This window comes from Nannospalax galili, unplaced genomic scaffold, assembly GCF_000622305.1.
Source record: "Nannospalax galili isolate Female #2095 unplaced genomic scaffold, S.galili_v1.0 scaffold186, whole genome shotgun sequence".
Taxonomy (NCBI): domain Eukaryota; kingdom Metazoa; phylum Chordata; class Mammalia; order Rodentia; family Spalacidae; genus Nannospalax; species Nannospalax galili.
The window spans coordinates 8,443,649-8,468,648 of NW_008358774.1; the positions used below are offsets into that span (position 1 = coordinate 8,443,649).

The 25,000-nt window shown below is 42.8% G+C and overlaps 2 protein-coding genes, 3 non-coding genes and 1 pseudogene across 9 annotated transcripts in view; 2 read left to right on the top strand and 4 right to left on the bottom strand.

Moving 5' to 3' along the window:
- Positions 1 to 3,954: 3,954 nt before the first annotated feature.
- On the bottom strand, positions 3,955 to 6,248 carry Rps12 (ribosomal protein S12). 2 transcript variants are annotated; one of them, XM_008822104.3, is made up of 6 exons: positions 6,139 to 6,248; positions 5,986 to 6,036; positions 5,767 to 5,883; positions 4,741 to 4,843; positions 4,371 to 4,472; positions 3,955 to 4,047 (listed from the first exon to the last, which is right to left on the bottom strand). In XM_008822104.3, the coding sequence occupies exons 2-6, from the start codon at positions 5,997 to 5,999 to the stop codon at positions 3,985 to 3,987; spliced, it is 399 nt and encodes a 132-aa protein (XP_008820326.1). In that variant the 5' UTR covers positions 6,000 to 6,036; positions 6,139 to 6,248; the 3' UTR covers positions 3,955 to 3,984. The 2 variants fall into 2 exon arrangements, with proteins under 2 accessions (XP_008820326.1, XP_029413997.1); XM_029558137.1 differs by having other exon boundaries at positions 5,986 to 6,055; positions 6,139 to 6,207.
- Positions 4,133 to 4,262, bottom strand: LOC115068273. Its single transcript, XR_003847629.1, has one exon. It is a non-coding gene; the product is annotated as a small nucleolar RNA SNORA33 (small nucleolar RNA).
- On the bottom strand, positions 4,550 to 4,624 carry LOC115068277. The gene has a single exon (XR_003847632.1). It is a non-coding gene; the product is annotated as a small nucleolar RNA SNORD100 (small nucleolar RNA).
- LOC115068270 lies at positions 5,476 to 5,548 on the bottom strand. The gene has a single exon (XR_003847626.1). It is a non-coding gene; the product is annotated as a small nucleolar RNA SNORD101 (small nucleolar RNA).
- A 637-nt stretch (positions 6,249 to 6,885) lies between the features above and the next one.
- Positions 6,886 to 25,000, top strand: part of Slc18b1 (solute carrier family 18 member B1) — a 45,620-nt gene continuing 27,505 nt past the window's right edge. For 2 of the 4 annotated variants that reach the window (XM_029558135.1, XM_029558136.1), the window contains exons 1-2: positions 6,886 to 7,000; positions 22,318 to 22,457. In XM_029558135.1, coding sequence (XP_029413995.1) covers positions 22,401 to 22,457 — 57 coding nt within the window. In that variant the 5' untranslated portion in view covers positions 6,886 to 7,000; positions 22,318 to 22,400. Of the gene's footprint in view, positions 7,001 to 20,071; positions 20,259 to 22,317; positions 22,458 to 25,000 lie in introns of those variants that run through there. The other 2 variants (XM_008822105.3, XM_029558134.1) reach the window with 1 other exon arrangement.
- On the top strand, positions 8,130 to 8,585 carry LOC115068264 (annotated as a pseudogene).

Below are 25,000 nucleotides of genomic sequence, written 5' to 3' on the forward strand. Positions count from 1 at the left end.
CTTTGTTGCAATTATTTTAAACAATATTAGAGAAAAGTCAGCCAGCAAAACTAACATGAGTCACAAGCTGATGCTTCAAAGTATGAATATGATCTTTAAAAAGATGAAACTTCTGAAAGAACAGTCTAAGGCAACTGGCCACAGGAATCTCCCAAGATCCACTTCTTCAGAACCAGGATGAGGGAAATTAGGGGCACACAGTGAAAGGAAGGCCAAATGACATTCCACCACAAGACGACTTATTCTAGGCATTAGGTCTATGTTTACATTTCCATCTATTTGTATTTCAAAGACATATTGCAGTAAAGCAAAATTATAATTTTTGAAGCAAAAATACTAGTTTCTTGAATTCTAATTGGCATAGTTATCAATAACTGTAACCTATAAAACACTGTCAAGCTACTTAAAATTATACCCAAGTGAAACGGGGATCATGTTAATTAGAAATTTCCAAAGCCTTTTGTTTTGGTCAGTGCTGGAGATAGAACCCAGGCCCTTGTGCATGGTAAGTAAGCCCTTTCCTACCAAGCTGTTCCCAGCCTCTACTTAGCTCTAGTTCAAAGTATTTTTAAAGTTTCTGTTTTTGGAATATTTTTATTTATTCTTTGACAGTTTCATGCATGTACACAACATATCTTGATCATATCTAACCCAAATCTCCCCGTACTATCCCCAAGCTAATACTTCCTGCCTTCCACCTATCTTTTCAAACTTTTTTAAAACTCAATTCAAATGGTACTATTTCTATAAATGAAATGCAACCAAGTTACCTAAACATCAGCAATGTCCTGCATCCTGTCATCCTACCACTAGAATTCCTGGACTCCTTAGGGAAAGTGGGAAGATTCTTACTAGAACTGCTGTAGTTGGTGCTAACCACATCCTCAATTTTATCCAGAGGTCTCTTTTGGCACCAGCCTTAGACTGCCCTCTGCTGGCTTCATATTGCCCCAATCTTTAAGTATTTCGGTTTTATATGAGGGCTATTTTGCTAAGCAAGGAAGTAAACTGTTTCCCAAAACACAAAATATTTTTTAAATTAATGGCTCTTAAAGTTAACCCCAAGAATATACTGCATCATTTCTTTAAAAAATATTGAGGGGCTGGAGAGATGACTCAGCAGTTAAGAACACTAGCTGTTCTGACAGAAGACCCTGGGTTTGAATCCCAGCACCCACATAGCAGCTAACAACTGTCTGTAACTCTGGGCACTGCATGACACGGGTGCACTTACCTACAGGCAGGCAATACACACATATACATAAAAGTAATAAAATATTAAAAAATATTGAGAGGGGCTAGAGATGGCTCAGCAGTTAAGAGCACTTGCTGCTGGAGAGGACCTGGGTTCAGTTCCCTCACGGATGCTCGCAACCTTTTGTTAACTAGTTTCAGGGGAATCCATTACTCTCTTCTAGCCTCTGCAGGCACCTCATACATGTGCTATGCTTACATACATGCAGACAAGGCACTCATACACATAAAATATTTTTTTTCAAGGGCCAAAGAAATAGCTTAACAGGTCAAGTCGCCTCCTGCCAACCTCAGGATCCACATGGTGGGAAGAAATCAACTTCTGTGGGTTGTCCTCCAACCTCCAACGTGTGCCATGGCCATGTGCCTGCCCACACATACAAGTATTTTCTTTTAAACTAAAAAAACCTTCAGACTGGGGGGCTGGTGAGATGGCTCAGTGGGTAAAGGCACTTGTAGACAAGTTTGCCCTGAGTTTGATGCCTGGATTCCCCATGGTGGAAGAAAAAACCCAACTCAAGTTATCCTGACAGCCACACACAAAGTGTAATAACTTTAAAAGACTTTTTCAGTCAGGCATGTTGTCACACGTGTAATCCCACCCTTGAAAGATGGAGGCCAAGAGGACTGTACAAGGCCAGGCTGGACTACACAGCAAGATCCCGTGTCTCAGTCCCCGCTTTCCTCAAGTTTTACTACAAAAATAGCACCTGTTAGAGAAAACAGAAAATCAAAACATCCACCCAGTCCCAGAAACTAACATCTTGATTTGTCCCAAAAGGCTACCCTGTTGCACAAGCTTTGAACACTTTATTGGTAATTGATCTAAGAAGTCCTGACATTCTGAATTGGTGCTTTCTCTTACTAGAAACTGAAAGGTAACAGAACCTTGTGGCCTTTTTAGGCCACAGGAAGATCACTAGTGTCAGATGTTTTAGGGCTCAGTTTAGTTCACTACAAAGAAAACACTATATAAAAATGTCTGCTCTTCTTGACAAAAGCACCACAGAAGCCACATTAAAAATGTGGCTCTATAGTTGTTGGATGTGGTGCCAAAGTAAAATATTCCTTAACAGAAGTAACCTGCAGGTGTAGTTTAGAAAACTGTCCCTTCTAATGGGGACACTTTCTAAGCTTTTGCCAGCAGACTTCAATATAAATCTGAATAGTAAAGATTAGCAAACTAGAAATAAATGTTTGGAGCATATCATGATTTTAAAAATGTTTTACTAATTTTATATTTATGGGTATAACCTGCTTTTATTTATCATGCAATGCCCATGAAGGTCACAAAAGGGAAATCAGACACCCTGGAACAGGAGTTGTTAGCTACCAGGTGCTGGGAATCAAACCCAGGTCTTCAAAGAGCAGCCAGTGCTCTTAACCACTAAGCCATCTCTCCTGCTTCAGGCCATGGATTATTTTTTTAAATGGACTCCTCGCCCTCCCCACTGGATTTAGTCCCAATCCTTGCCAAACCTGAGAGGACTACACCCACCCCCCACCCCCACTTTTCAAGATTTTCAACCTAAAAAGATTTCATTCAGCAGGTTCTCCAGGTCTCCTGCAGGCCTGTTTCCTGAGCACCTCTATATCTACCATTATCCTTGCAGCTTTCAGCTCTTACAGGCCTGCTCTGGTCATGACCTTTCTAAGGCATCTATAGACTGAATGTCAAGCACCTTCTCAATTCAGAATCTAGATTCTGGGGTTGGAGAGATGGTTAAGAGAACCAGCTGCTCTTGCAGAGGACCTGGGTTTGGTTCCCAGCAGCTAGCAGCTGTCCATAACTCAAAAGGATCTGACACCCTCTTCTGACTTCCTCTGGCACTGCATTGATGCAGAAAGCTCATATACCATAGATTTTAATTAGGACTAACCCAGAAGGGATTCTTAGGGAAGCAGACCAGTTGTAGAGGCAAAAGGCGGCAAAAAATTGACACACAGAAATGTCCTAAAACCCACTCTTCTACACCACAAAAATGAGCATTTTATAGATGTCAGAGAAGTAATTAAAAAATCCAGCATTTAGAAAGCAGAAAGATTACTGTTCCAGGTCAACCAGATCCCTCCCGCCCCAAATAGCAATGATGATACAGAATAGCAATGATGATTCAACTCTAAGGCCTAACAAATGACCAGTCTGGGTAACTTGGGGATCAGAAATGCCAAACAAAAAAATGGTCTGATGTGGTACTGAGATTTGAACTCAGGGCTCCTTCCATGCATGCTAGCATTCTAGCTGGGCCTAAAGCTTAGAGAAACCATCTGGGCAAAAAGCAGTTTGTTCTGTGAAGCCACTCAGAATTCACTATACAGACCAGGCTGGCCTGGTGATCCTCCTGCCTCTGCTGAAAAGCATGTATCACACCCAGCTAAAGCATGCTCTCAACCAGATAGGTTTTAATCTTTCATGTTCTTAGAAACTAGAGTACATTTAAGAAGTCTCTGCCACCAGGGCTTAAACTGGGTACTGGATAACCTCAAGTTTGCTAAACTTACTTTGGCCACCAACACCTATGGATGGCCCATTTTTGTTTACTTTACCCATAGAGCCAAACACCCAATCCCAGTTATTGGGGAATAGGTTTTCAGGAGCTAAGAGGAGGAGCTGTTTAATGCTTCCAGTTAATTTGCCAACAATCGTCTTACACAAAAACAGGAGCCCAACTTTACAGGGGGCAAACAGAAAACAGGAGATAAAAAAAATGAGCCAAACTTTTTATTTGTTCATTTCTTGCATTTGAAGTATTCCTCGATGACATCCTTGGCCTGAGATTCTTTGCCATAGTCCTTCAAAAAAAAATTACAATTTATTTTTCAATTTCTTAGAACTAGTTAAGTTTTAATTAGTCTTATGAAAATGCCCCCAATGTAGTATTATAGCCATTCTCAGGGACCTTAACGACTATAGGTGTCTTTAAGGCTCGTAACATGGCCTTACTATTGCCAGCTTTTCTAGCTCTCTGCAGATACACATTCAGATAAGCAGATCAGTTGGCTGGCTTTACCATCATGGCTTATTTTAATGCTTTTCCTTTATAAAATCACCTCAACACTTAAAAGGTTATAAATGATTGCCCAGCCCAACTTTCAACTTCAAAGTACTGACTTACCTTAACCACTACACAACTGCAGCCAACTACTTTCCGGGGTTTCCCCTCTCGATCAATTTTGCAGAGGCCTACCCATTCCCCTAGCTTCTTGTTGTCATCAACCTACACAAAAACAAAGAAAACATTACTAACAGGGATGAACTTAAAGGCTGTGGAAAGTAAACCGAATTCCAAAGGCGGCTGTGTCAGAAGGGTGACATGGCAGTTTCCTCATGACAGTTCAGTAGAGGGAGCCAGTTGTCATCATGTACAGTCCACCATCCTCAGTAAGCTACATTAACAAAACTAGCACTTAGTTACAGGTCCAAACCCGTGACCATGACAAACCCATCCCAGTAATAGCTTAGGAAGAAAAAAAAAAATAAGTTACCTTAATCAGGTTGATCTGGTGCTCAGCACAAAGGGCTTCCACCAACTTGACATACATGGGCTCATCACAGTTGGAGGCAAGCACACAGAGATGGGCTTGGCGCCTGAAATACAAAATTCAAAGATAAAGCCAAAACTTCAGGTCTAAATTCACCAATACATGAAAAATATATTACTGGCAACATTGGTTAAAACTAATAAACAGGACATATTAAACAGCATAAATGCATACTGAACTGTTTTAAGTCTGTAATCCACCAGTGAATATTTTCATTTAAATACACATACTCCGATAATTTTCTGCAACCTATCCCCCAAAATGCCATCTTGTATTAGGGGAATTAGGAATTTACAGCCTAATGAAACCACCTTTGTTAAATTGGAGAGTGCTCTCAGCAAAGTTGCCAATCCAGGCATCAAAGTATTGTACAGCATTGCACAAGATTTACAGCAGAATCTGAGCTGTCTACCTGGATTCAATGAGCTCAACTGTTCATTTATGACTTGGAGACCTTTACAATGCATTTTACTTGGCTCAAACAGGATGTTAAAGAGTTCACATGCGGCATTTTAGCCATAAACGTCAGCCTCAAACACGTTACAAAGTCTATCCAATACTTCTCAAAATCAAATGCTTCTACAATGTTTGCCTAATATTTTATTTAATGCAATGCTTCATTTGCAAAATGACAAAGCTCCGGCTCCCTCCTCACCTCTTCTCCAAATGAGGCTACAGGTTTGTCAGACTACTGTTTTTCACCCATGAACGGGGTGAAGGGGTATCCGACAATTTGAGTCATCATTCAAACACTGTAGTTTTACTCAAGCAGCTGCCCCATACCACACAGCAATCCACACACCTGTAAGTGGGCTAGAGATCTGAGCTGATACCTTTTCCTAGGTTTCCCGTTGGACGGATGCCACTCAGAACTTTTGTGCTAACACCATGAACTTCATGCTTTCTTCCCTTGGCTGCAGTTTTTGTCCGGGCGGCAACAACCCACAGTATTGAGACTGAGACACGTACTTGTCTAGGGCTTTGGCAGCTTCGCGGATTCCACGTGCAAGGCCATCGTGGATGAGGGCGGTCTTCAGCACCTCTTGTAAAGCTGTGTTAACGTCCATTACACCTCCAGCAGCAATGCTGAAATGTAGTCAGAACCCGTGAGCATCCTCGGCAGGGCCCGGGAGGACCCCGTATCTGAGCCCCGGCCCGCGCCTCCCCAACCCTGGCCCAGGAACTCACCCTTCCTCGGCCATGGTGATGGATTACGGGTGGAGCCGAATCTTGAACGCACTGAAAGACAAAAGCACGCCTGAGATATCCCAGTGTGGACCCACACAAAGACACCGACCCACTCCGCCACCTCCGCCTTGGCCTCACCCTCCCGCGACTCACCCCAAGCGTCCGCCTCCGAGCGACTCGGCGGCGGCAGGAGAAAAGGCCGCATGCGTCCGCATGACCCTATTTAAGCTTTCTGCTGAACATCTTTGCGCATGTGCGTTCCCTCCTACGAAAGAGGTGGCTCTCGCGGTGCCGCGTCTCCAGAGTGTCTGTTTCCGGATTAAGGCGCTTCTGAGCTCAGTATACCAAGGGTCCTTCCTTTATGTCGGCAGGTTTCGGCGCGCGCATCAGGCGCTACGCGGACAGCCTCACGCAGTCCTCCTCCACGATGGGCGAGGCCTCCGAGGCCCTGAGAGCGCCTTCTACGGAGGGCGAGGAGGTCCAAAAAAGTCTGTCCTCTGAGTCTGCCGAAGCTCAAGGCGCCTTGGCTCCCTCAGAATACGAGTTAAGATTTACACAGCATATAATTTCCTTTTGGATACACTGTTCGATTAGACTAAGCCTCGGCACAAGGCGCCTTGGCTCCCTCAGAATACGAGTTAAGATTTACACAGCTTGTAATTTCCTTTTGGCTACACTGTTCGATTAGGCTGAGCCTCGGCACACTTGCCTTTTCATTGCCAAGCCACTCTTGAGTGTCCCTCATTTGTGGGCTGTTTCGCAAATCCTCCTTTGCTGACCGCGTGTTAAAGTAGACCTTCAGGCCTGGCTGGCAGTTCCGGGTTCCGAGTAACCGCGGGTTCCAAACGACCCGTTAGGTTTTGACGCGAGTCCTTCCCGAGGTCGCAGTCCCGCTGGCGTCCGTGAGGCATCCTTAACGCCCACCTAGGTCGACCCTGGGAATAAACCCAGTGTTGTAGGTTAAAAACAAATCCTAGCGTTTGACAAATCCGACATTTCATCCAGGACTTGGCAGGTAAGGCATGAAATTCCAGAACCTCAAAGCCGATTCCCGCCCACTCCAAGAAATACACCTAATTTGGAAGGAATTGGCCATTCCTCTGCTTCCCACGTAAAGACACGAAACACCTGAATGTAGTTAACGTCTCTTGCTGAAGGTGTCCTAAGCCAACCAGTAATTACTGAGCGCTTCCTATGGGCTGACCTGTGGGTACAGTGAACAGTGCAAGCTCGTGAATGCCGTGAAGAAAAAGCAAATGGTCAGCGTGGGAAGGTGGGAAGATGTGCAGACACAGACGTCTAGAAGTTCAGTGAATTGACAGTGTTCGTTCTTAGCTTTTCGAATGTTTGAGTTTCACCTTAAAAGCCGGAGCCTGCTTCCTTACCTCTAATTCAGACAAATGTTTACTGTGCTTTGCTTTAAAAATAAAAGCCCATGGATACTGAGAGCAAGATCAAACGCGTGCATGCCTGCTTGGCGGTTCTGGGAGTCACTTTGAAGCTTTACCTATTTGGAAAAGAATGTGGTAATGGCCAGGCATAGTGGTACACCGCCTTTAACGCCAGCACTCAGAGGCAGAGGCAGGCAGATGTATGAGTTCAAAGTGAGCATGGTCTACATAGCAAGGTCCACCTCCCCCCCACCCCCCCAAACAAAAAAAAAACAGTTAATGATAAGTATAACTAGATTTTCCAGAAAAAAAAAGTCTCACAGAAGAAAAGGCAATTTGGTAAATACAGAGAAAATGAACTTATATTAAGAAAAAATTACTATGAGGGTTCTCTTTTAGAACTGGAGCCACTTTTAAATTTTTCTAGTTATACAGTCAGTCTAACCTCCAAAATGAAGTTAAAGGGCACATTCGTGATGATTTTTTTGAAAATAGATTCTCCTACTTGGCTCTTCAGGTTAGCCTCTCTAGTGCAGATATTGGCAGAGGTGTAAGAAAGGTTTTTTTTTTTTGTTTTTTTTTTTAAATATATGAGTGTATTTCCTGCATGTATGTAAGTGCACCCGTATTGTGCAATGCCTACAGAGTTAGAAAAGGGTGTTAGATTCCCTCTGGAACTATAGTTATAGAGGGTTGTTAGGTGCCATGTGGGTTCTGGGAATCAAACCCAGGTCCTCTGCAAAAGCAGCCAGTGTACTCCACTGAGCCATCTCTCCAGCCTGAGGTGGAAGAAATTTTAACTGGAGGTTTGTGGCTCTTATACAAGCAGATTATAGCATTTACATGATCTATACAAATGTAGGTCTGAAATTGTACATCTAAAACAGTAGACTGTACCCTGTGCACACACATGGCTGCACCTGATGTTTGGGCAGATGCCCTCTATGCCGAGGACAATGGCCAGGAACAAATTAAGAGACCATAAGCCAGGAGTATATTGCACATAGCCAGCCTAGCAAACTTCAAAGCCGAAAACAAAGCTAAGCCCTAGTCACCACTAATCTCAAGAAGATAAACATTATAAATGATGAAGAGAACAGAGTGAATAAAGCTCTTGTAAGCATACAGAAGTAACCTACACATGGGCAGTACCATGAAAATAAATTTGTTGATGCTGATGAGGGTACAGTATTAATGGCTCAGTTGTAATATAGTGATGACACATCCAATTCTCCTAAATATCAATAAAATGTTTATACAAAAAGAAAATTGTGAGCAGGGCTGGGGCTATAGTGTAACACAGTGGTAGAGTGCTTGCCTAGCTTGCTCAAAGCCTGGTTCAGTCCCTAACACCACACACACACACTATAACAACAGTGATAATTACAAATTTTGTTTAGCATTTCCTATGTACCAGCTATTATGCTAAGTTCTTACTTTAGCCCTTGTCATAGAGATCTGTGCTGTTTAGTTTTAAATGTCAATTTGCCACAATTTAGAATCCCCTGAGAACATACTGAACCTGATGGCTTAATCCCAGCACTTGGAAAGCAGAAGCAGATAGATCTGAGTTGGAGGCCAGACTAGTCTACATAGTAGTAAGCTACATAGTGAAACCCTGTCTAAAAAAAAAAAAAAGAGAATCATCTGAGAAAAAAGCTTCAAATGTGAAATTTCCCAATAGATTAGCCTGTGGGGTATTAGGGGGTTGTCTTGATTGTTAATTGATGTGGAAAGACAGCCTAGTTCCCTGGGGTGGGTGTCCTGAACTCTGTGGACAGGAGCAAACTAGATGAGGCAAGCAGACAGTATGAGTACATGCATTTCTCTCTGTTCTGGATTGTGGATGGGATGTGACTAGTTGCTTGAGTTCCTGCTTAACTTCCTTCAGTGAGAGACTGAAATGGAATTGTAAGCCAGATAAACCCCTTTCTTCTCTAAGCTGCTTTTGGTCAGGATATTTGTTATAGCAACAAAATAAGAGTTGAACAAGACCTCTTGATAGTGCCAATATTAGCTCTCTTTATTAAGTAAGGTGGGGCCATCATGGTACAGGCCTCTCTAATCCTAGTACATAAAAAGTGAAGGCAGGAGGATCATGCATTGGAGGATAGCCTGAGCCACATAATAAACCCTGTCTCAGAAACTAAAAATAATAATATAGTAATAATGGTGATTAATTTTTCAGAAATAAAGGAAACCAAGACAGAGTTTGCCCAGGATCAGTAGCTAAGAAATGTGAAGTAGACTGCAAGGCCTATGCTCTTAACTCCATGGCCATTTGAAAGACTACCCAAATGTTGGGGGGAGATCACTGAGAATCAAGGATGACTCTACATCACAGAATTGGCAATACTACAACTGCTTCTATCTCACTGTGCCAAAAATTTGCATAGATGGAGAACAAATATTACAATTAGGCAGGAAAAAAAGTAGTAGAAATCTAGATTTCAGAATCATCTAAATATAGATGTGTGGTTGGCTAGGGCAGCCATAACAACCATAAATGCAATGCTAAAAATCAGGAAAGTGTTAGCTTGTGTCTCAAATCCTGACTGGCTTCTAAGGCTGTGAGACTCTGTCACGTGCCTCTTTCCTAGCTCCTGGTCAGTCATGTTCCTTGACCAGGTTATAAACCCAGTCCTCACAGAACATCTCAGTCTGTGCATGTCTATCTTTGTGTCCAACTTTTTCACTTCTGTAAGAATACCAGTCATATTGGACCAGGGGTCCATCTTGCTCCAAGAAACCTCATCTTAACTAATCACATAACCCTATTCCAGATTAAGGTTTCTTCAGAGGTGCTGAGGGTGAGACCTCCAGTAGGAATTTTGAGAAAATGTCTTGTCAGTATCAAAGAGGGAAAAGATGTAAATTAGAATAAGCAACAGAAAAGATCTTTAATTTGAACTGCAAAAATGTTACTTAGAAAGCAAAGCTAGGGCTGGAGAGATGGCTCTGGGTAAAATGCTTGCCTGGAAAGTGAGGACCTGAGTTTGAATCCCCAGAAGTCATGGAAAGCTGGCATGGAGGGCAAGCATCTATACTCCCAGTGTTCCTGTGAGGAGGGGGAGATGGTAAGAGACACAGAATCCTCAGAAGCTCAAGCCTGGCGCACACAGTGGAGAAATAAAGTGACCCTGGCTCAAACAAGATGGAAGCTGAGGATCGGCCCTGGAGGTTGACCTCAGCTACATAACAAGTTTGTGGCTAGCCGAGGCTACATGAGACTCTTGTCTCAATAAAAAAAATAAATAAATAAACAAAATCCTAGTTGTAACCCCAGTAATAAATCAATAATCCCGGAAATGGGAGTTAAAGAGCAGACAGGTAATTAAAAGATTTTAAAATAGATGTTCCTCATCACCATTTTCTGACTCTATGGCCTTGGTCACACCACTTCCAGTATCATCCAGTCCTCAAGTATTTTATCAAAAATGTGAATAAAGAATTGAGTTACATTCCATTAAACTTTCAGTCTAAACAGCTTCAGTCAGTGGTGACCACCTGTGCTGTCTGCCATGTGCACTTTCTGATTTTCTCTTGGCTGTCACAGATGCTAGCTTTCCTCTGTGTCTCAGGTTTTAGGAAATCTCTGTGTTTGTAAATGGAAGCTTTTGCCTTTTCAATACTAGGAAAATAAATCATGCTTACTATAGAAAATATGGAGTATAATAGTGTATTAATAGAATGGCCCATGACCAACAGAACAAAAGAAATTAATTTCTAATTTCTTGGAAAGGTTCTGGATGGCTCAGCAAAGTTCTGAACAGTCAGGTCTGGGGAACAGGAAGCATAGGGTCATTCCAGGGGTTCTGGTTGTTGGAACTCATCAGAAGTCTCAAAATGATTATCTAACACAGGATTTATCATCCAGTCCCTCACAGATGCTTAGGTTAATAAAAACACAATTAAATTTTTTTTTAATTTTTGAAATTTTATTTTTTATGTGTACGTATATTGCTTGCATGTGTGTAAGTGCACCCCATTGTGCAATGCCCGTGGAGGTCAGAAGAGGGTGTCAGATCCCCTGGAACCGGGTGCTGGGAACCAAATCCAGGTCCTCTGCAAGAGCAGTCAGTGCTCTTAACCACTGAGCCATCGCTCCAGCCCCAACACAGTCAATTTTTATTACTAGAGAATTCGTGAACCCACTGCTCTTGCAGATGACATGCAACTCTGAAAATGATTTTTTAAAGTCCCTGATAATACTGGAGAAAGACCAAAAGCACAAAATTGGAGTGGGAACGGGGACACATACTGGGAAGAGGACTGGTCCTGGCCCCTTTCCTGTCTTTATGCATCTTGGTGTCCCTCAGCCAACACCATATGGAGAAATTCTCGGTTTTCCTGCCCTGGAGACCAGAGGGCAGAGTCTAGAGCAAGTACAGCCTGGAAATTGAGTGCAGGGAGGAAGAAGCCCCAGAAAAAGGGAGCCAGAGAGGGAGGCCAACCTCTGCCCCTAAGCACTGCCTGGGTTCAGGCTCTTCCCAAAAGGAATATGCATGGAGTGGAGTCCAAGCAGCACAGTAAAGCTAAACACACTGCACTGAAAGACCATAATAGAATTCAGAATCTCTGTAATATATATACCATTGACTATGTCCTTGATATGATTAAAAATTATTACATGTATGAAGAAACTAGAAAATATGATTCATACTTGAGGAAAGGTGACCTACATAAATTGGTCTCAATATGATCAAATTTCAGAATTAGTAGACAATTTTTTAAGATTTTATGGCTGGGCATAATGGTATACTCTTTTAATCCCAGCACTCAGGAGACAGAGGCAGGCAGAGCTCTAAGTTTGAGGCCAGCCTGGTCTACATAGTGAGACACCTTACCTCAATTAAAAAAAAAATTATTGATGTATATATGTGTGTTTCTGAGTGTTTGTATGTGCATGTGAGTGGCGGGGTGCCCACAGAAGCCAGGAGAGGACATCAGATCCTCTGGAGCTGGGGTTATAGGCACTTGATATGGATGCTGGGTACTGAACTCCTGTCCTCTGGAAGAACAGCAAGTGCTCTTAACTAGTGAGCCAAGTCTCCAGCACCAGTAGGCAAAAATTCTAAAGCAGGTATCTAATATAATCAAGAATTTTAAACAAATTCATAATGAATGAACAAATACAAAATGTAAAAACTGCAAAGGAAAGAGAACTGAGAAGTAAAATACGAGAAATAAAAAATTTGACAGAAAGTTATAGCAGCAATTGGCAGTGACAAATCGGGAACTTAACTAATCTGAAATTATTCAGCTTGAAGAACAGAGAAAAAGCAATTTATAAATATGTACAGAGCCTTCAAGCGTGGTGGCACAAACCTGTAATCCTAGCACTTTTGATGCTAGTATGGGAAACAGAAAGACCTGGTGGAGAGAGAGAGAATGGAGAACACAGTTATTGCCCTGGACTATGGGTTCAAATAAAATGATCTAAAATATACACCTAGTATATATAGAATGTATATGTTTAACATTGTATACACAATTGAAGGGCCAAGGAGTCAAAAGGAGACAGAAGTATTTGAATGAATACTGTCTAAAAGCATTCTAACTTTGGTGAAGTATGTAAATTCACAGATTGAAAAATTGTGCTATATCCTCAGAATGATAAACATACACACACCGTACTCCTAGGCACATATCTGAGCTACTAAAACCCAAAGATAAAGAGAACATCCTAAGAGCTGCCAAACCAAGGTCGGGGGAGTCACATTACACACAAGAAACCAATAACACGCATGCCAAATTCCATTGATTTATTTGAAGCAATTGTAGGGGATAATGACAAAAGACCCACATCCTGAAAGGGCCGAGACAACAGCTTTGTAGGCATATTTCCATGTTCAATAAAGACCCTTCAAACAAATGAGGCCATCCAGAGATAAACAAAAGCTAACAGAAGTCACCACCAGAAGGCTCATGCTTAAAAGGTAGAAGAATTCCTGTTGAGGAGAAATGACAAAGTGACATCAGATTGGAAAGCTTCCATGTTCCAGAATAAAGGCATGGAAATGGTAAACATGAGAGTAAATGTAAAAACCAGTCTTCCTCTTAGTTAAGAAAACACTGCCATTTCAAATAAAAAATTGCAGTATTACATAATAAATATCATGCTTTCATAGATACGATGAATGTGACAACTGAAGCACAAAGGAGGAGGGGGGAGGAGGAGGCGGCCACCCTGAGGAAAGTGATACATAAATTTCCAAGGTTCATAGAGCAGTATGAAAAATTGCAAAGTTTTTCATGAGATGCTACAGTCTCACCTCTAAGTAAGCAAGAAAAGTTAAGAATAGGTATTGCAATGCCCAAGCAACACCCTCTTCTCCCTGCCAAGTTATATTTTTAAAAGCTAAGGGGCTGGGGAGATAGCTCGGTTAAGAGCATACCACATAAGCATGAGGACCCGAGTTCAATTTCCAGAACCAAACTAAGTGCAGCCAGATGTGATGGTGCACGCTTGTAATCCCTGTGGTGGGGAGGCAGAGACAATACAAAAGAAATGATAATCTGTGGAACTAAGCCCATCCCTGTCAATACTAACTTTAAATGTAAATAGACTGCTCAAAGTAAAAGGCAGGGATTATCAGAATGATTTTTTTTTTTTTGTCTTTTTGAGACAGGGTCTCCTTGTAGCCCCAGCTGTCCTGGAACTCACTATGTAGACCAGGCTGGCCTCAAACTCACAAAGATCCACCTGCCTCTGCCTCCCAAGTGCTGGGATTAAAGGTGTGTGCCACCACGCCCAGCAGATTTATTTATTTTTATATTATGTATACGTATGAATGCCTGTATGTATGTATGTGCATCACCTGCATGCCTGCTGTCCATGGAGGTCAGAAGAGGGCATTGGACTGGAGTTACAGACAGTTGTGAACCATCATCTGGGTGCTAGGAACTGAACCTGGGTCCTTTGCAAGTAGCAAGTACTCTTCATCACTGAGTCATCAATCATTTTATTTTGTTACTTTGATTTTATGTGTATGAGTGTATTGCCTGCATGTGTATAAGTGCACCTGTGCTGTGCAATGCCTGCAGAGGTCAGAAGAGAGCATTGGATTCCCCAGAAACTGGAGTTATGGAGGGTTGTTAGCCACCATGTGAGTGCTGGGAATTGAACCCAGGTTCTCTTCAAGAGCAGCCAGTGCTTTTAACCACTGAGCCATCTCTCCAGTCTATGTGTATGAGTATATTGCCTGCATGTGTATAAGTGCACCTGTGCTGTGCAATGCCTGCAGAGGTCAGAAGAGAGCACTGGATTCCCCAGAAACTGGAGTTCTGGAGGGTTGTTAGCCACCATGTGAGTGCTGGGAATTGAACCCAGGTTCTCTTCAAGAGCAGCCAGTGCTTTTAACCACTGAGCCATCTCTCCAGTCCCAAGCCCCTGAATAAAAAAAAAACAAACAAACAATTATACTATTTTAACAAAATAATATGCTTTACTAATTTTTTATTACATTTGTTTATTTACTGTATGTAAGCCTGTGTATATGTGTGTGGGTGTGCATGCCATGGTGTGTGGGAGGAGCATGAATGCTGCAGTGCATGTATGGAGATCATAGGTCAAATTTCAGGAGTCACTTCTCTCCTTCTACCATGTGGTTCCCAGAGATCGGACTCAGGTTGTCAGACTTAGTGACAAGTGCCTTTTCCTGTTGAGCCTTCTTACCAACCCCAACACACTTTAAACATAGAGTTTGACTAAAAAGATAGGAAAAGATTGCCACATAATAATTATAAAGGGTTGTCATAATGAGTTACTATTAGGGAAGTAATAGTAGATAGAGCACAAGAGTATTACTAAAGGTAAATTTCATAGATAAAAGCAAATTCATAGGAGAGCCAGAAGAAACACTCATATATATATATATCAGAACTTGGAAACCTAATAGAATTAAATGGGATAATAAACAAATACGTAAAAGAGAAGATATCCAGACCAAGTTGGATTTATCCAAAGAATGCAACAATTTGTTAACATTAGAAAACTGACTACTGTAATTTACTATATTAACAAAACAAATTTACAAAAAATACCATTTGATAGAATTCAGTACCATGCCAATCTACCTTAAAATTCTTTGACACTCTGATTTCTGTCTCAGTGAAACTGAGGTTGAACTTCTGCCTATAGGTCAATGGGGTTTTACTTATTTGCTTGTTTATTTGACACAGGGTCTCACTATGTAGGCCTGTGTTGAACTCACAGAGCTCTTCCCGTCTCTGCCTTCTGAATGCTAAAGGCATGGGCCACCACACCAGGCTGTTTGTTTTTTAATTTAAAAGTTGGTGGCAATTAATTATAGATGCCACAATAAAATAGGGATAGTCCATGACTCGTGGTGGTTCAACTTAGAATTTTTTGACTTTAAGATGGCACAGAACAGTTTTCATTCACTAGACACTGAACTTAGAATTTGGAACTTTTAGGGGCTAGGAATCACTCTCTTGAGATGCTACGTAACAGCATAGAGCTGTGACTTATAGTAACAGTCACAGGGGAAACAACCAACAGCACAATGCACTGTGTTGTTGAGCTGTGGTGTGCAGTATGCATCCGACTGGTCCAGGCTGGAATGTTCAGTATGCTTCTTACTGGTGGTTAGGGTCTAGGCCCTGTCTTTTCAGGTTCTTGACCTCTTATTCAAGAATGAAATAAAAACCCACACAGATTACAAAGTAGCAGGACACTTGATTTTAAGCAAAGTGATAGAACAGGTCAGAATATACTACAAGAGAGCCATGGGCCGCAAGACTGAAGATACCCAACTACCCTGGTAACTGTTCAGGGCTTGCTTTTATGAGATTTTTTTTCTTTCTTTTTTTGTCTTTTTGAGACGGGGTCTCCCTATAGCCCCAGCTGTCCTGGCGCTCACTATGTAGACCAGGCTGGCCTCGAACTCACAAAGATGCACCTGCCTCTGCCTCCCAAGTGCTGGGATTAAAGGCATGTGCCACCATACCTGGCACCTTTTATGAGCTTTGAGAAGCAGGAGTTTCATTATCAATGGTGTGGTGAAGGTGGTTCTTTGTTTTGATTAATAGATTATATCATACAATCATTTTTCTACTGGACATCTTCCTTCCCATAATGCATCCGACTTTAATCTTATGCACACTCAATTATGCATAGGCATAAGATGGTAAATAGGGGATTCTCCTGAAAAGTTCAGTTGAGGACAATGTTTTGCCTTGTTGACTATATACTCAAAACCAGTTCAGGCTGGAACAGTCCCCAGTGTAAGCTGAGTAGATGGCATAGAATCTAAATCTGATGTTTGTGAAGGAAAGGAGAAACATCCCACTATGAAGAGTGGTTTGTATGCAGCTCAATGCAGGTGGGGCTTCCAAGGTGCCAGTAAGTTACTTAGGTGCATTTTTCAGAGAGGGATGTGTACAAAGTCCAAGCCAAATGGCATCTCAGGTTGCTAAGCTATGTGGACTTTCATTTCATTCTTGAATAAAAGCCAGGAACCTGGAAACACTAGGTTCAGACCCTGCGCATCAGTGACAGATGAACACAAAACACAAACACATTTACTTTTTTTTTGGTCTTTTTGAGACAGTCTCCCTGTAGCCCTAGCTGACCTGGAACTCACTATGTAGAACAGGCTGGCCTCAATCTCATGGAGATCCACCTGCCTCTGCCCTCCCGAGTACTGGAATTAAAGACATGCACCACCACACCTGACCACACTTAATTTTTTAAATTATATCTATTTATTTTGTATAGGGACCATGTGTGCCGTGGTGCTCATGCAGAGGTCAGTGGACAACTTGCTGGAGTTCATTCTCTTCTGCCACCATAGGAATGACATTTATAAAAGGGACATAATCTGCACTAATGACTTTTAATTAACTTTGGCAAACTCAGTGACTGAGTGACCTGGGCATCTGCTGTTGTTTCCTAGGCAACCTCAATTTGATATTCTGCCCCAAAAGAGAATGAATGAATGTGGGTATGTTTGAGAATTAACATATCAAAGCGCCCAAAAGGCAGGTGGGTGCTGGCATCTTCCTTGGACACAGTGGAGATTGGGAAGAGTGTGACTTTGGATGAAAGACAGCAGGTTCTGGAAGCAGACAGCAGATGCTGGGGCAGGAGGAGGCATGCAGAGAAGCATGGCTCGACTTCAGAGACTAAGAGGGACATATAGATTTGGATGGCTCTACGAGGCCCTCTGATGAGATGCTGTAGGGATTAAACATACAGAGCACATGGCTGTGCTTGAAGGATCACAGGCTGTATATTTTGTGACTAGTTGCTTATTTGGCTTCTGTAACTGTTTGCTTATACAAGGCCTTAGGGACAAACATGTGATTGCTTGTACCTACCTCGTTAGGATGTGGATGTTTTGCCTTTAAAAAGCTTCACTTTCCTCTGAGGGCTGCTGTATTCTCTAAATTGGCTCAGAGAGTGCAGTCCCTAGCAAGCTAAATAAATTCAGCTGATTCAGAACTTTTCGAGTCTGAGTGGTCTTTTCCCAATGATCTTGCAAGGCCTTAGGGACAAACATGTGATTGCTTGTACCTACCTCGTTAGGATGTGGATGTTTTGCCTTTAAAAAGCTTCACTTTCCTCTGAGGGCTGCTGTATTCTCTAAATTGGCTCAGAGAGTGCAGTCCCTAGCAAGCTAAATAAATTCAGCTGATTCAGAACTTTTCGAGTCTGAGTGGTCTTTTCCCAATGATCTTGAACTCTGTAACAGGAGTTCCAGCAAGACAGTTCAATCACAGTTCTAGGAGACAGACAGTCCCAAGAGATAGCCTGGGGGATGAGTGTCCTCCAAGCTCAGGCCCACTCTTAAAAACTACATTTAAGAGTCAGGCTTTTTGTTCAAGTAATTGTAATGTTGGTGTAGTAACACTGCATGCTACCATGTGGGTCCCAGGGATGGAATTCAGGCTGTCAGGCTTGGCAGCAAGCACTTTTACCCTCTCTCTGAGCCATCTCGATGGTCCAAGAATACACTCAAAACACATATACACACACACCACACACACACACACACACACACAAACACAAAGATTTAAATTATGGAAGAACAGCTGCTGATAGGAGAAGGAAATGGGGTTAGAGAGAGAGGGAAATAGGTGTCAACAGAAGTGAAAAAAGTAGTCTAAAGGATTCTCAAGGTAAAGTTGAGAAATGGTCCTAAAAATAATGAGAGAGAGAGAGAGAGAGAGAAAAGGAAAATAGAGGATCAGTTTGAATGATCTATCATCTGCAACACATGAGTCCAGAAGTCCAGAAAATGAGCTTAGAAAAGAAGAAAAATCATTAAAGAAATAACTGAAGAAAAATCTGTTGGTTGAGGTTAGATTACAAAGCACATAATCAAATGAGACAGGTAGAGCTGGAGAGATGGCTCAGAGGTTAAGGAACTCTTGCTCTTCTTCCAGGGGAACCAAGTTCTATTCCCAGCACCCGTGTCTGACGGCTCACAACCATCTGTAATTCTCACAACCACCTGTAACTCCAGCTTCAGGGGTCTGATACCTTCTGGCCTTCGTGGACACCTGCACCCATGGCACACATACATAGACATATACATTAATAAAAATAAAGTTGAGATTGGTGAAGCTGAAGGGGTTAGATCTTAAAGATTCCATGAGTGCTCTGAAGCACCTTTGCTCTCCTGGGGCTGGATGGTTCAGTGATTAAGAGCACTGGCTGCTCCTACAGAGGATCTGGGTTCAAATTCCAGCACCTACATGGCACCTAACAACCTTCAGAAACTCCAGTTCCAGAGGACACCCCTTTCTGACCTTCTCAGGCATTGCATGACTCAGGTGCACTTACATTCATACACATAAAATTAAAATGTTTTTTTAAAAAGAATCTGGTCTTAGCCAAGCCTTGTGTTTGGAGTGGTTCCAAAGGCTCCACCTACTTCTGCCCCACCTATTAATTGCTACATAACGTTTAGATCCAAAGAACCCCCCCACTCACTGTCATTCAGACCTCATTTTGCCAAAGTGCTGTCCTTTGACTATGGTTCTATTATAGAGCAAGACATTATAATAGGATATTAATTAGCACCCCTCGTGCTGCAGGAGGGCAGCAGCTGCAGGGGTCCATTCATACTTAAATTTACAATGAGGGGTTTGGGTGAGACCACCCACCCAATCGGCTACTATTTTGCCTTGGCTCCACATGGAGACTTTAGCCATTCCCATACTCAAGACCTTATCAAATAGTAAACACGGTGAAGATAAGCGAAATCTAGTTTTTCTGCATAGTCTATGAGCTAATGCGAGCATTGCAATCCCAGCTGCGGAGGTGGAAAAACTGACCTTGTCATCCACAGTCACAGGACTAAGTACCCAGACCGTCTGCTCCAGAGGTCGTTCGGTAGCCACTTCCCCAAGCATCTTCAGCATTCTTTATCAGTCTTGCAAATATTTTCCCCGGGTGGTGGGCATAGTTTAATGTACTTCCGGTTCTTTAGTGTCTGGCTTTCAGAGATCACACACGTTTCCACCCTGAAAAATAACTCTTAAAGGTTAGGCATGAGCCTAGTTTTCTGGTCTGCTTGTGTCTGTAAGGTGCACTGGATCCAAGAAACTGGCTATTTTCTCCCGTTTGGTAGGACCGCACCGATTTCGGCAGCTGAGTGGCAGGGGGCGGGGACCCCAGCTCCGCCCCAGTCGGCCCTCCTCCCGCGGGTCCTCGGCACCCACCTTCTTGGAAGGTTTCGGGAGCCTGCGCCGATCGCCGCCCTCCCGGCCGGGAATGCGAGATCCGGGCCCCGCCGAGCGTCGGCCACCGCGTCAGGTCCCCGGCGGTTGAACCCCGGGGCACCGGCGGGACCCCAGCAGAGCAGCGACTCATGGAAGCGGCGGGCTCCCCGGCTGCTGCGGGGACCGGAGGTGACCGTGTTCAGCGTGGCCACGCGCCGCCGCTGGATTCGGCCTGTCTCTCTAACGAGGGTCCTTGTAGGCTTGGCTTTGTTTATGTCTGAGACATTCATTCAAGGAGGCAGGGCCTGACCCTGAACTTGGCGTTGAAGCCAGATTTCTTTTCTCTGGAGGGGTGAATTTAGGGTCTGCATTTGGCACTGCTTCTAATGACTTTCAACCTATAGCTCTGCTTTCTAAGTCGTATGTGTTTAATTTAGGAACCCTCAATTAAGCACGTAGGCTTGGCTTTGTTTATGTCTGAGACATTCATTCAAGGAGGCAGGACCTGACCCTGAACTTGGCGTTGAAGCCAGATTTCTTTTCTCTGGAGGGGTGAATTTAGGGTCTGCATTTGACACTGCTTCTAATGACTTTCAACCTATAGCTCTGCTTTCTAAGTCGTATGTGTTTAATTTAGGAACCCTCAATTAAGCACACCACCAGGCCTAAGACATTGTCTCTGGCTTTGGTGAATACACCTTGAGTTCCCCTTTCAACTTTGCTCATTTCTCTTCTTCATCAACTCCAATTTTTTTCATTTAAAGATTCTTGGGACTTCCTCGTATTGCACAGATTTCCCCTGGCCTTCAGTGGCTACCTTGGAAAAAACCGAGTATGCTGGATAGCTTTAGTGTCAACATGACAACACATTTGGGTAGAGGGACTCTCAACTGGAGAATTGCCTCCATTGACTGGCCTGTGGCCATGTCCATGGGGCATCTTCTTGATTATTAAGTGATGTGGGAGGACCCAGCCCACTGTGGGTGGTGCCACCCCTGGGCAGGTGGGACTGTGTTCCATAAGAAAGCAGGCTGACCAGGGGCCAGGGAAGCAAGCCAATAAGCAGCATTCTTCCATGGCCTGTGCTCCAGCTCCTGCCTCCAGGTTCTTGCCCTGAGTTCCTACCTTGAGCTTCCTGATGAACTGTGACCTGGAAGATGTAAGACAAATAAACCCTTTCCTCCCCAAGTTGGTAGTGGTCAGAGTGTTTTGTCACAGCAGTGGAGAAAAAAACTAGAACACAGAGTAAATCAAATATATTTTTTTCTAGTTTCTTGCCTCTCAGAACCATTTAATTTAAAGATGGCTGAGGGATTTGCTTGGATGTTTGAAACCTAGTGATTGATGATTGGTTCTTTAAGTTAAATGGCAGTTTGAACTTGGAAATAAGTGTTAAATAAATTGATTCGAAAGACTAATAATTAGTGTTACATGCTTGTGAGACTTGTCTTTCAAGAACTTTTGTTCACCTATTGAGTGACTGAGCTTGTGCTCTTCCTCCTACACTTCCCTTGATTTCAGTATTGTCCTAGAACCTGAAAAAGAGCCAACATCACGTTTATTAGTGAGTCTATGTACCATATGAAGCCAGCAACTGAAAAAGGGAGATTGTTTTTTTTCTTCAAAGCATGATACCCTTTGCAGATCACCCTGGTGCCCTGGTGCTCATCCTTGGAGGGATTTCTTAAAGACCAAGGAAGTAGGTCCATCTCATGATGAAGGCAAGATAGATCAAATGGCCTAATTTCTTTTATTATTATTAATTTATTTTGGTCTTATTTATTTTATTTTTTAATGCAGGGTCTCCCCTGTAGCCCCAGCTGGCCTGGAACTCACTATGTACACCAGACTGGCCTTGAATTCACAGAGATCCTCCAGCCTCTGCCTCCCAAGCGCTGGGATTAAAGGTGTGTGTCACCACACCCGGCAGATGGCTTAATATCTAAAAGAGGAATGAAAGCAGTGTTTCAATGTTATAGCCAAATTCCAGCATTGTGTTCCCTTTGATCATAACTGCTATCTTTAGAATGGCCCTTAGCTCAATAAGTGTCTTCTGAGTCTACTTCCTTTGTAGTAATTTTGCAGTAAGATGTCACTTATTTGCTCTGATAGCACTGTGTTTGCATTCTAGACGATGGCCCTGGAGGAGGTGCAGACCTTTGTAGTAATTTTGCAGTAAGATGTCACTTATTTGTTTTACCCAGAGTCCCAGTTACATCTCTCTGATAGCACTGTGTTTGCATTCTAGACGATGGCCCTGGAGGAGGTGCAGGAGAGACCTCTGGGCGGCTTTCAAGAGAACAGCTTTTTGTACTGGTATCAGCTGCTTCCATGAACTTGGGTTGCATGATGGCCTATTCTATCCTTGGACCATTTTTCCCACATGAGGTAAAACATTTTTATATCCTTATTAACTCCAATTGAAGTCAGTGGCATAAATATGATTTGAAAGGAACTATTTGGGCAAGTGGAAACAATATGGCATATGCTTTATTTTGTGCTTCTTGCCAAAGTTCTGGACTCAGTGCACTGACAACTTCTCAGTTCCCAAACTGACTTGACAACATGAGAGTTTCAAGTGTGCTACAAGAGAGACTTTTTTGCTAAAGGAACAATAGCTCTGTACCTATACATCACTCACTGTTTTTCAATGCACTTTGCTACCTGTTTATTCACTTACTGCCTAACACAATCCCATAATGTTGCTTTGAAGTAGCAATCTCTGAGTTAAGGAACCCTACCAGTTCTGTTCTACTTCATTAGAGAGTTAGCAAGTTCCTACTCTAAGTCTACTAAGCTTTATATGTTTTGCGGCAAGAAAGGTTACCTTTATCTTGCCTGTTCATTAAGAATGAAAAACATGAGGGAGGGGAACGAAGGACTGATTCAGACTTTGAATATCCTTTAAGAAAAAGATGGCCAGAAGTCTTAAAATTCAAGAGAGAGAACTGGCTAACTGTTCTGGGGCAGAGAAGCAGCCAGGGAGGAAGGTGTGTTGTTCACTGGGACTTAAGGTTAAATCTAAGTAAGGTGTGGCACCAGAAATGGTAGTTTCTATGGTAAACAGTAGAACAAGGGTGTCATTCCAGATGTGGTCAGGGGAAGAGCAGAGTGAATGGCATAGTCTAAGGGAACAACAGACAGCTCACTGTGGCTTAAGCCTGGGGTGGAGTGAGACCTGAAAGGAGTTTGAGGATCTGAGGAGCTAGCTGCAGGCTGAGATTCAAAACACTGAAATGTATGCCAAGGACTTGCTCTTTGGGAGAGTATCAGAGGGATTGGTCAGCTTTGGATTTTTGTGGGAAAAAGTACTGATGGGAGCCCCTGAGGGTATAGAAGAGAAAACCAACTCAAACTCAGTTTTTCCTGCTGTATACTCACAGCACAGATCACTTCTGTGACCTCAAAAGGCATGGGGATTTCTGTTCTCTCTGTAAGCAAGCAAGCAACTCTGTAGCTGCAGACAACAGTGTTCTCTCTAATCCGGGTCATTTCTGACTCTGTCTACCTAGAGACAGCTCAGTCCCCAAACTGCCTGTTGTAAACCCCACGTTGCTTAACCTGGGGTTTGTGAACCGATGGGCTATAAGTTGGGTTCACACACACTCCTCCTTGGAGTCAATTAATTGGCTTAAGTGGTCACAGAACTCAGAAAAACATATACTTGTATGGATTTATCATAAAGATACATTGGTTGTCCATCAGAAACATCCACATGTTCAACTATCTAGAAGCTCTGGGAACCTTGTGCTTTGGGGTTTTTGTGAGAACTTGATTGTGTGGTATGATTGCTTACAGATGGGGCGTAGAAACCCAGGCCTGGCTGTCCTCTCTGTAATGTTCCTTGACATAGGGTGTAAGGCAGGGACCCTCTGGAATGAGGAGAGGCTTATGACCGACTATCAGATAAACTAGATGAGAATTGTATATATGGGCTGAGCAGATGGCTCCAGTGAGTAAACCACTTTAATTGTAGTTAGAGGGACTGAGGAGATGGCTCAGTCTGTAAGAGTACTTTCTCTGCAAGGATAAGTACCTGAGTTTGATTCCCTAGCCCCCTTGTGAAAAGGCAGGCGTGGCTGCCCATGCCTGTAACCTCAGCATTAGAGGGTGTAGGCAGGTGGCTCTTGAGAGTACACTGGCCAGCCACTCTAGTCCAAATGATGAGCTGGTTCAGTGAGAGACCCTGTTTGAAGGCAACAGGGAGCACAGCAGTAAGGGAAGATGCTGATGTCCTGCTCTGGCTTCCTTGTTTATGCTCTCATGGGCATTCACCTGCACCCTCAATGCATGTACACATACATACACACACGCATACAAATTGTAGTTAGAGGAAAAGAGAAGAAAGGCAATTACGACTGTTGTAGAGAATGCATTCTGAAGGGTGTAGGGGAGTGTGTATATAAAGTGATATGACACTCTAGTGAAAGGATGAATCTGAATCACTCCTCTGACCATAAATACTCCATAAATATTCATTGATAACACAGTGCTTGACATACAGAAGCGACTGCTGACTCTAAGGAGACAGCCTTGTGAAGTTCAGGCTTCCAACTTCATAGTGTGCTAAGTGTGCCAGTTTTATCTGTAGATATTAAATTAATATTTTAAACACTAAACTGATATAGCTGTAGCCCAAGGTAAAGATCTGAGGCAGAATGGAAAGATGGGGAAAACTAAGGGGGTATTGGAAGGGAAGGTGCCTGGAGTCTGATTGAAGTCCCTCAACAACAGAAAATCAAGAATTCCAGCATAATTAACAAAATTTGCTGTGGAAATTATCTATATGGAGACCATAATCCTTCATATAGAGATATTTCCAATACGAATACCATAATCCTTCATATAGAGGTATTTCCAATAAGAATATTAAGATAACAGCAAACCATGCTTACGGCTTGAGTATGTGGCCTTACTTCTCAGCTGTAAAT

Bases quoted from the DNA above. Each gene is read 5' to 3' on its own strand.
- Rps12 (XM_008822104.3), bottom strand. The intron at 4,844-5,766 runs GTACGTGTCTCA...TTTGTATTTCAG, and splicing joins GCTGCCAAAGCCCTAGACAA to GCGCCAAGCCCATCTCTGTG. The intron at 4,048-4,370 runs GTAAGTCAGTAC...TTTTTTTTGAAG, and splicing joins GCAGTTGTGTAGTGGTTAAG to GACTATGGCAAAGAATCTCA.